The sequence below is a fragment of the Choloepus didactylus genome, chromosome 2 (genome assembly GCF_015220235.1).
Source record: "Choloepus didactylus isolate mChoDid1 chromosome 2, mChoDid1.pri, whole genome shotgun sequence".
Lineage (NCBI taxonomy): Eukaryota > Metazoa > Chordata > Mammalia > Pilosa > Megalonychidae > Choloepus > Choloepus didactylus.
In genome coordinates this window covers 244,980,082-244,990,969 of record NC_051308.1, presented here as the reverse complement: position 1 = coordinate 244,990,969, position 10,888 = coordinate 244,980,082, and the positions used below count along the sequence as shown (strand labels likewise).

Sequence of the window (10,888 nt, the reverse complement as noted above, 5' to 3'; positions counted from 1 at the left end):
CCGACGCCAATGTCTTAAAGCTGTGAGCAAGAAATCACCCTTTGTTGCCTTAAGCCACGGAGCTCTGGGGTTGTTTGCTAAGGCTCCCTCTCCTCTCCTCGCCTGTGCTGACCCACTGGTTCATTGCTTCGCAGGAGGCAATAATGCAGGCTCATCGGAGTGCAACTTAGTCTCTTCTGCCGGGAGCCCGGGGTCTTGGGATCAGCCAGTGGAGGGGCTGCTCCCCAGAGAGTGCCTTCCCTCTGCCCTTGCACACCCCCATTTGGGGACTTCTGCTGCTGGGCTAGACTTGCTCCCAGACAGCCTCATTCACCGGCATTTTCTCCAAACCCTCAGGCCTCCCAACCTGAGGAGGAATTGGACCTTCTGGTGCCAGCGAGAAACTCGGCCACCAGCTCTCTCACATTGTCCACGAGAGTGATTCAAGAGCCTGACTGCTTGATGCTCTGACCCCCCTCTTTTTCCTTAGTGTCCAAATACTCTGTCTCCAGCCCTGTCCCAAGAATGTGAGAAGTCTACAGTCCTGACGGTGCCTCCTCCCAAGCCCCAATTCTCTGGACTGTGAGAGAGGATGCAAGTTTCCTGGGTCTGCCCCCGAGTTGGTCCACGTGCTCCAATCCGCCCTGTTGGCTCCTCTGACCGCTGTGCCCTTCTCCTCTGCCTGCCCCCGAGGAGGGACCCCCGTCGCTCCCCACCATGACTTTAACACAAGGCCAGGCCTTCTGGAAGCTTTGCTGACAGCGGGACAGATCGGCGCTCAGGGCAACAGCATTCTTATCTGCGACCCAAATGGAAGAGGACATGTCAGGGGCTTCACGCGGTGGGCCCTCGGTGGGCTTCCTGCCACGTGTCTGCCCACCCTCGGGACCCTCCCCTCTGCTCTCCAACCTCAGGCGCCTCCCACCTCAGGACCCCCGTGCTGCAGGACGTTGCCTTCAAATGGCCACTGTATTCTGCATGCAGTGAGTCCTGCTCCCCATCCCCGTCCCTTTGGTAGGAGGCCAGGAGAGGCGAGCCCGTCAAGGCGGAGACCTGGTAAAACCCACTGTTTGGGGGTGTCTCTGAGCCCCTGCCTCAGCTGGGGCAGCCACGTGTGCAGTCTCCCCTGCGGCCGAGCTCTGTAGCCACTGGCAGGAGCCCAGGGTCTGGGCCCTTTGCCTCCCCAGGGGAAGGAAGCGACTTGGAGTTCCCACCTTCCCTTTTATTTGGGGAGGGCAGAGCTAGGAAGGCAGGGAGGTGGAGGAGGTGGTAGAGAGGACCCTGTAAAGAAACTCATAATAATTTTAATCAGCATTTCACCTCCATTTAAAATCACAAACTTAGCTACTTAATCAAATGTCATGCTTAAGACACATTTGCCTCCTTGGGAGAAAAATGAACAATGGCAGCTCAATTTGGCTGTGGAAGGGTTTAAAAATAGTCGTGTCTGTGAAGGCCATTAGGTAGATCAGCGGCTACTCAAGGCTAAGAGGCTTCAAGGGGCCCTCCCGCGGGGCCGGCCACTCCTCGGCTGGGAAAATAGCAAAGGGCGAGGCGGCTCAGCCAGGGCCCCGGTGCCCGCCTGGTGGGTTGAGTGCAGATTTCTGCTGGTTGAGGGGGTGAGAGCCCAGAAGCGGCAAGGGAACCAGAAACACTTTCCACAGTGGGCACATCTGAAAATTCCCTTTTGCACACGCTGAAGCTGGTTGGCATGTGTGTCTGTGTGTGTGTGTGCACGTGTGTGTGCATCTGTGTGGGTGAGGGGAGTCCGGCATGACACATACCCACCTTCTCCATTCTCAGGAGGAAAGAAAAATGAAACGATCACAAATGTGATGGGTCTGTCAGAGTACAGGAAGTTGGTTACATCAATGTCAAACATAAGCCCTGGTTTTACTGTTTTACAGCAAGTAAAAAGAACGAAGAGAGAAAATAAAAGCAAAATGCTGTGCATGTGCTGTCTCTGTGACGGGTGCTTTGGGAACAAGGAAGGGCTCTGCACCCCCCATCAACATTCCAAGCCTGTGGGGGTGCCCTCCCTCCCCCAAAGGCTGTGTTTGTTTGAGGCTCAGGCTTCAGCTCCTGCTTGCTGAGCTCATTGCCATTCCGGCTTTCAGAAAACCCTTCCATCTACTATCGTCCTGGTCCAGGGGTTCAGACGTGGGGTCCAGGAAGGTCTGCGAATAGAATACAAGGGAACCAGGGATGTCCAAGGTCTGTGGCTGGAATTTACAGGGTCCTTGAACTTGGGTGGGAAAAAAATTGCAACTTTATTTTTTATTAACTTCTCACTGAAATGTAGCATTCCCTTCCACAGCTGTGTAGAGTCTTTTGCGCCCGCCAATGGATCTTGGACTTAATGCATTGATAAAGAACATGAACTTTTACGTTAAAAACGGCTGTACTAATATTTTGATAATGCATTTCCCTGTAATTGGTTTTCTAATAATCCCAGGCATTTTATTTTATGCATTGAAATACGTTGTTCTGAGACGAGGTCCACGGGCTTCCACAAGACTGAGGAAGGGTCTGTGGGGCAGAGAGGGGCAGCAGCCCCCTCCCCGTGCCCGCGGCCCTTGGAGAACCCGGGGCTCCCTCCGCTCCTGCAGCCTCAGGCCCAGCTCCCCGAGGGGCCGCCCCATGCGCTCCCACTTGTCACCACTAGGTGGCAGCAGTGAGGTCACCCCTTCTGTCCCGGCCATCCTGGGCTTGGCTTTTCCAGACCTCCCTGGTGTCCCGACAGCTTTGCCTTTTAAGGGGGTCTGCACCCCGAACACCTCACGGAGAGTATGGAGGAGAAGATGGCCCAGGAGTCGCCGGGTGGGCAAAGTGCTGACTCACCCCGGTGCACCTCTGCCTCAAGGTCGGCAGTCTCCCGACCGTGGACTTGCTCCAGCCTTCCGTGCCACAGATGGGGAAGCTGAAGGTCAGAGAGCCGGAATGGTGCACCCAGGAACCCAGTGAACACACAGGAGCCTGGGCTCTTGGCATCCTTCTCCCCTGCCTCGGCCCTTCCAGCATCCTGATGGAGCAGGCGCCTGGTGGGTGGGAATCTCTATACCTCCCAAAGACTTTTGGCCAAATCCTGGAGGCCCCGGGTGCAAGGCCCGCCCAGCGGCCTGGGAGTCCCCAGCCCTGAGTCCTCCGTTGCCCGCCTGCCAGCTGCCAGCTGCCCCCAGAGGCCTCACCTGCAAAGTGGGGCACATGGCTGGTCTCACCTGGCAGAGGGACCCAGCACCTGCCTGGGCAGATGCTCAGTGACTCTCAGCCGGTCCCGGGTGGCAGCTGGAAGGAGTGACTAGCGTGGTTTCAGAGGCCCCTGAATTGGCACCTCCCTCTGGGGCATTGGCAGCAGGCTGTGCCCGTGGCCTCTCCGGGAGTCCCAGCTCTGGCCTGCTGTGGGGAGCTTTGCGGTGCACGTGCCTTCACTTGATGTGAAAGGGGTCACCCTGCCAGGCACCCTCCTCCCTTATCCACTGTCTTGCAGACACAGCCTAAGCCGGGTGGGCACCGGGAAGTCGAGGCGGGGCTGGGGGGAGGGGCGGGAGCACTGTGGCTGAATCTCCAGGAGTCTGGGAGGCCGAGTTGCTGGACTCTCCAGTGACTTTTGGGGTGAGGGTCTGGCCGAGCAGCGTCGGCTGAGCGACGATGGGCTGTCTGGCCATCCACGCAGGCCACCCTTGGAGCGTGGGGATACAGGTCAGGGCTAGTCGGGGCACAAGGTGCAGAGGCCTGAGGAGGAACGCAGGGGGCCTTGCCCAGGCCCGAGGCAGGGGCCCAGGCAGCGGGAAGAGAAGTAAATGCGACCAGAGCATCCTCCCCAGCCGAACACAGACTCCCAGCGTGCCCTTTTGTGCAGCTCCGCCTGGAGAAAACTTTTCCTGCAGCCCCCTGCTCCGTGCGCCCCCCACCCCCGGCCCTCCCTCGGCAACACCCCCTCCCCAAAGCAGTTCTCGAGGTCCCCTGGGCACACCCGTAACCGGGTCGGCACCTCGAACTGCTTCGCACGCCATCCGGTTACCGTGGCAACACCATCCGGCGGCGCCCGGCGGTCCAATCGGAGCCTGCGGCCTCTCTCGAGCCTTTCCCAAGGTGGGGACCAGGATAAGGCCAGGGATGGGGAAGGGGAGGACTGGGTCCCAGCCGGCGGTGTCGCCGGGCATGCACAGCGCCGCGCTGCCAGTCTGGCCGTGGCGAGGCGGGGCAGCGAGCCGGAGCCTGGGCCGGGCAGGGGGCTCGCGCTCCAGTTCGAGGGGCGGGGAAGGCGGGTGACGTGAGCGGGGCCGGCGGGCGGAGTGGGGACTCGCGCGGGGAGGCGGGGGCGAGCGCGGGGAGAGGCAGACGCGCGGAGGGAGGCGGCCGAGAGGCGCGGGCGGCTCTGCGGCGGGCGGGCGGGAGGGCGCGGTGGGCGCGGGCGGCGGGGCCCCGGGATCCCCGCGCGCCTCCTCAGCGCCGCGCCGCCGCCGCGCGTCCCCACGCCCCGCGCTCCACGGCGCCCTCGCCCCGCGCGCCTCCCGTGCCCGCCTCCTGCCAGCCTCCCGGTCCGCGGCCGTCTGCAGGGCGAGCGCCCGGACGGAGTCTCCGGAAAACTTAAGCGGCGCCCATCGGCCGCGGAGCCCCAGAGAGAACCCCCGGCCCGGCGGCGCGCCCAGGGGACCCGCGTCCGCCCGCGTCCTCGCCGCCCGCCCCCCGGGGCAGCGCCGCCCCCTCGGCGCGGGGCTCCGGCTGGAGGCAAGAGCCGCGCGCGGCGAGACTCGCATCCTGCGTGGCGACGCCGCCTGGCCTCCCTCCCGTCGCCGCGGAGAGCATAGTCTCGGTTCCTCGGACCCTCGCTTCTCGGCGACAGCGCCGGAGCGCGCCCCTCCCGGGCTCGCCGCGGGCGCCCCCGCTTCGCCGCCGCCTTCGCAGGGTCGCCCCCGGTGGGGGCTGCGAGCCCCGCGCCCGGCCGGGGGATGTGCGCCCCCGCGGGCCGCCCCGCCTGAGCCATGCGCCCCCACGGCGGCGGCGCGCCGGCCGGCATGGAGCCCCGCGCGGCCGCGCTCTGACTCGCTCTGCGCCCGGCGGCCGGCGGCGGGCGGCGGGCGGGCGGGCGGGCGGCGGACCGAGAGCCGGAGACCGGCGGGACGGAAGCAGCGGGCGGGCGCCGCGCAGATGGCCGGGGCGAGCAAGGTCTGAGGCTCCGCTCCCCGAAACGTGACCATGTGGATTCAACAGCTTTTAGGACTCAGGTGAGCGACTCGGCGCCGCCTGGGCCGGGGTGCGTGTGTGCGTGTGTCCGGCTGGGCTGAGCGGTGCGTCCTCAATGCTGCAAATAAAGGGAACCCCTGCCTGCTCCTTGCGAGCGGCCAACGGGGTGCACCGCGGGCCGGCCAGGGGGGAACCGGCCCGGAGCCCCGCGCCCCGCAGCCCCGCAGGGAGCGGCCGGCTCTCTCGGGTTCCGCGCGTCCGGGACTGGGCAGGGGCGCCCGCCCCAGCTCCCCGGCAGCGCAGTGTCCTGGCCCGCCGCCCCGGCGCGCCTCCTTCTTCTGGCCCGGGGCGAGGTGCGGGCCGCTGGGCGCGGCGGCCTGGAGACTCGAGGCGGGGGCCCGGGCTGCGTGGGGAAGCCAGGCTCCCGGCTCCCGGCGAGAGTGTTGCCGGTGGAGTTGGGGAAAAGCAAAACCAAACAGCCACTCCACCGGCCCTTTCGCTTTCTCGGGGCCCCGGGGCTGAGCCGGGACCTCCCAGCTGCCGGCTCAGCTGTTTGCCGGTGACCTCCGGGTGGGTCCGACGGGCGCGCACAGCTGGCGGGCAGCTGGGGCGAGGGACACTTGGGCTCTGGGGAGCGCGGGCGGCACCGTCCTCGCCCGCGGGCCCGCCCCGGGGCTTGTCTGTGCTGGAAACCAGGACCAGCTGTCAAGCCTCGGGGTTCAAGCCCGGGATCCCGCAGTGGGGGCGCGCAGCAGGCTCCTTCTCGGCAAACTTTGCCCTGCCCTAGCGCTCCTCCAGCCCCTGCCCCTTGGCCTGGGGCCCAGGGCCCAGTTGCCCCGTTTCCAGAGCAGGCTGCCTCTGAGCCTTCTTCCTCCCGCCGGGGGCGGGATGGGGGTGGGGGGCGCCTCTCAGAGCTGTTGCGTTTGGTCCCCGTTGGACCCAGACCGGGGAGGGAGCAGGCGAAGGCGGAGAAAGGCGGTGTGCGGTTCCCGAGTTTGTCCACTGGGATGCAGTGCGCGCCTGCTTTGGGGAGGAAAGGGGCCAGGAGCTTCCAGAACAGGCTGCCTGGGCCGCCCCCACCGGCAGCCGGTAACAAGCTGGGGGGGAGCAGCCAAAGGGAGAACCAAATGCACCTCCTGATTCCCCCAATTTCCCGAGATCGGAGGGAGCGGACACGCCCCAGGTGTTTCCTAGCTGCCCTTGGTTTATAAGACCACCCTGCTCTCCAGGGGTACATGGGATTTAAAGCGTCTAGTGAAAATCTCCCAGCGCTCTGATGCGCCTTTCTGCGGAAAGCGGCACCTCTCCTCGTGGCCGGGTCTTGCTTGCCCCTGTGAGCGTTACGAGGTTACAAGGAATCGGAGGTGTCGCGTATTGGCCGGGGCGCAATCCATACCCTGTGCTCCAGCCAGATAAGGTCTAGGCTTTGCGCGGTTCTGAGACAAACAAAATGGAGCGAGCAGCTGCCGGCGTCAGGGCCTCCAGGTGCGCGGCTGCCCGCTCGGCTCTGCCCTCCTTTCTCCTGCCACGGCCAGTCGGTCCCAGCAGGACCAGGGCCTGTGAGTGACCCGGCGGGCTCCCTGCCCTGGCTGCCCCCGGCCCGCACTCACCTGTCAGCTCCTAGCCGCTTCCTGAGCTGGCCTCGGGCGCTCTGTTACTGCCGGCAAGTTGTTGGAATGGACGATGTTTTATTGCTAAGTTGCTTGATTGAAAGATTGTACACGTTGATGAGGGGAGAGGAGAGTAAATGGCATGGAAAGAAACCTCTTTGTTGGTTGGAAATTCACTGAAACATTTCATCAAAAGCATTCCCAAGTGAGATCTCCTTGGGATTGTGCTTTAGAAAATAGTTCTTTTGGTGATTTTGAAGTTTGACCTTTTATTTTTCCCTCTTGGTCTTAACACAGGAGATGTGCTGTGGGTGTCTGTAAGGACGAGCTTTTATGGGCTCCTGGCTGGAGAGCTCCTTGAAGCCTCTTAGGGTGGCCTCCTGGTGGGGCAGGGGGGCTCTGCGGGGAGGGACTTTGTGTTTTTCCATAGGACCAGACCAGGATGGCTGGGAGCTGAGCGGTGGAAATGTGTTTTTCCTCTGAAGACAGATTCTCTTATAGCTGTATCAGGTGAGCCTGGGCAGCTCAGAGCCAAGCATGGAGCCTCTGAACCTGGAGCCGATCACCGTGCCAGGCAGCAGAAGGCAGAGGCTGTGTTACCCGTGGGGTTTCTCGGCTCTGGCTTCCCAGACAAAGCCTGTGCCTGGTTCTTTGGTTCTGCCTGTGGCCAGAGCTTTTTCTTTTTAGGAGGGAGAAATAGATGGAGGCTGATGGAGGCTTACATGAGCTGTTTCTCTGCCTTTTGTGTGGTTGTTGTATAAAAGCTCCGGAGATACTTGCCGTCAGCACAGATAAAGCTAACTCTTCAGGGAGACCCGGCAGCTTGACAAGTTGCATTTGAGCTCACACATAAAGGAGCATCCCAGAGCGGCTCGGAAGGGAGCATTTACTCAGCCAGCGGCCGGCCGGGCCGGGGTGGGCTGTCTGCCAAAGAGAAGTTTGCTGCCTGGGTGTGAGTGCCCCCAGAGACTGCAGGAATGTGACCCTAGCAGACAGTGTCCCCTGGGGTTGCTCCGTTGTCAGGCCTGAGGTTCCACCACCCCTTATGTTTGGGAGGTGCTGGGTGGGGAGGTGGAACAGTAAAACACGACACTTTTCATCTGTGGGGCACTTCACGTTCCCCAGGCCCTCCCGCAGGCGGCTCTGTGTTTGGGCCTCCCTGCAGGGACTCGGGGCTTGGCTGTCACCACCTGCAAAGTCCCCCAGCACCTGGCACTGTAAAGCAGGGCTTTAGTAGATGGAGTCAAGTGCTTCATCCACAAATGTCTCTCTCCTGTTGAATCCTAGTTCTGGCTTCCGGCCGCTGCTGCTAAATTGATTGCCGCTGGACTCTGTGTAGTGACAGTGACTGGCCACTCAGCGGAACAACGGTGCTTGCATGAGTCGCAGTTTTAGGAGGCAGCGGAAACCTTCCAGCAACATCAGTGCCTCCCCTTCCCCTCACGCCACCCCCAACCTGGGATTTGCTCCCAGTCGAGTCTGCCTTTTGTTTATTTGTTTTAATCATCTACTTCCCTTTTCTGGGCACAGGCAAGCAGGTGCTAAGAGGGGCGCAGGGCAAGGCAGCTTGGAGTCCTCAGCTCACAAGCTGGGACAGCTGCACGCCTCTCGGCGGGGTCTGTTTGCGGGTCCCTGGGGAAGGAACAGCTTGCTTCCCCCCGCCCCCCGCCGCGTCCTCGGAGCCAGCTCGGTTCACCAGCTCCCCTGACCTGGGTCACGCTCCTGCAGTCAAGGGGTTCGGCAGATGCTGGCTGCCTTGGCTTCCTGGCTCCTGGATTTCCCCCGTGGGAAGACAGTGGGGTTCCTGGAGAACGTGGACCGGGGGGTGCCCCGGGTCATGCTGAAGTGGGTGACTGCAGATCCAGCAGCCCCAGCCCACTCCCTGACCCTGGAGCCTCCCAGAGCCCAGGGGCTCCCTCTGGGGTTACGTAAGTGTCATCTGCTTTAAATACACAGTTGCCAAGTTTCCTTCAAAGGGTTACAAGTCAGAAGAGACCAAACTGATGTAAAGATTAGCTTGGCAAGCCAAATATATCCTTGATCTAGATTTTCATGTTTGAAGTCTGGCACGAGGGTTTCTTCCTCGGATGCCAAGCAGACCCGAGGGGTGGCAGGGTGGGGGCTTTCTCTCGCTTCTCGCTCCTCGACGCTCTCCTCCCTAAGACCCTTCCAGGAATTCGAGGGAGCCAGCCGGAGGCCTTGGAGCGAGGAGTGGCCGTTACATAACGCAGATTAACTCTCAGCTGCTCGGGCTGGAGTGTGTGCACGTCGGAGCTGCGGGGGCTCTGGGGGTGTCCCCGGGCCGGGTGTGGTGTCAGATCCGGCTGCCTGCAGGGGGGTTGCAGGCCCCCTCCAGCCCCCCTCTTTGGAGGCAGCATTCTGTACCCTAACCCTAACCCGGCAGTCACCTTCTCCAGTGCCAGGTCCCCAAAGCCTGTCCAGGCTGACGGTGGCAAGGACCCCCTGTCTGTGTTGGGGTTGGTGGCAGCTGCCTACCTGTCTTCCGGCAGCCCCCGGGCCCCGGCCGGAGTTAATTGGGATGTCAGGTGTGGGCAGGTGGCTGGGCCGGACTTTGCCTGGGCTCCTGCCTCTCTTTTGGAGGGGCCCGGGGATGCTGAGAGGCCAGAAACTAACCAATTGACTGTGGGATCTTCATGGCTAATAAATATCTCCCAAACAACCAAAAGACAACAGGGATCTGCTCTGGGTTTCACGCAGCATGTTGGAGGTCATGTGTTTATGATGCCTGGGGGAGGTCACTTCTTGCTGGACCGAGGAGGGGGGGCTCGGGCTTGCTGGGCATCGTCTGTGCATCTGCTCCACAGAACGTGTTACCTTATTTCTTGACCCCACCCCCTATAAAACCTGCAGGCTGCAGAAATGCTGGATTCGTATGTGCTTTTGGTCAGGGTAACCTCAGCCTTCCCCCACTGTCCCTAAGGGGGCTTGTTCTAGTCCCTGGACTTTCTGACTTTTGGTGCAATTTCTCCAGGGTGGCCAGCCACGGAGGGCTGGCATTGGCCTGGGCCATCACCTGGCAGTGCTGCTGCCTGGCCCCCGGGAACATCGGCACCCTGGGCCTGGCTGCTGGAAAGGGGAGCAGAATTGGCAGTGCCAGGAACTTGTCCTCGTGGTGGAGACCAAAGGTGGCAGGCCTGCTGGGGAAAGGCTTCGGAGCCTGCAGGTTTCCTATTTTACGCTGGCCCATGGGTTCCTAAGGGCAGGGACTGTGTCCCATTCTTCACTGCAGCTTGAAAAGACTGTCAGGTGCATAGTAGATTCTCAGGAAATGCCCATGGAATGAATAAATTGTTTCCCTATGGCACAGTGCCCTTGCTTTATTGAGTACTGCCCTCATGCCCTGAATCCCAGGAACGCATGCCCAGTCGGGCCAACCTTAGGTGTTGGCCCCGAAATATACACTAATGCTTCACCCTGGCTTACTTGTGCTTACCATTCCACCATTAGAGATGCATTCCTTTAGAGTTAACATAATTACAATGCAGACCTGCTCAGGAAAGTGCTCCGTCAAGCTCCTTCAGTCATTACCAGTTCAGCATCAGTGACAGCGTCAGATTAAGTGTGTGGGAGGCAGGGAGGCTGTGGATAGGAAGAGAAGACAATGGCGGGTGGCACAAATCTGGTGGGGGTGGGGTAGGAAGGTACCACCAAGGGGGGAGGCACCTATGGCAAACTTACCAGCCGTGCCATTGGCTGAGGACCCCCCTGTCCTTGGCTTTCTTGGGGACTGGGCTGTTTATACCCTGCTAGGGAAAGGGGGACCAGGAGGACAGTTCATTTGAAAGAGAAGGTTCCGGTCAGTCTGTAAGCCCACCAGGGGTGGGTCAGTCTGTAAGCCACCGGGGGTGGGCTGGGGGCTGTTGGAGAGTTAGCCTCTTGCCTTGTGACAAGCGTTCTCCCCCAGACACCTTCTGATCCCAAATGGGAGCCACAGGATTTGTAAATGTCCTACTCAACATACAGAAAATGATTCTTTCATTCGTCCCTCAGGGAGGGTCTAGGAGACGCCAAGGCCCACCCAGAAACGAGTAGTTTTCCGCCCTCAAAGTCTCCACAGTCCGGCAGTGGCAGAAAATGTGTGTGGGGTAAAA

General features: G+C 61.4%; 1 protein-coding gene across 2 annotated transcripts in view; it reads left to right on the top strand.

Moving 5' to 3' along the window:
• The first annotated feature begins 4,060 nt into the window (after positions 1-4,060).
• The window catches only part of AJAP1 (adherens junctions associated protein 1), a 142,020-nt gene continuing 135,192 nt past the window's right edge, over positions 4,061-10,888 (top strand). The window contains exon 1 of one of the 2 annotated variants that reach the window (XM_037828690.1): positions 4,061-4,071. Coding sequence is in view for 1 of the 2 variants with exons in the window: in XM_037828688.1 (XP_037684616.1) it covers positions 5,179-5,207 (29 nt within the window). In the remaining variant the exon portion in view is untranslated. Of the gene's footprint in view, positions 4,072-5,111; positions 5,208-10,888 lie in introns of those variants that run through there. The other variant, XM_037828688.1, reaches the window with a different exon arrangement.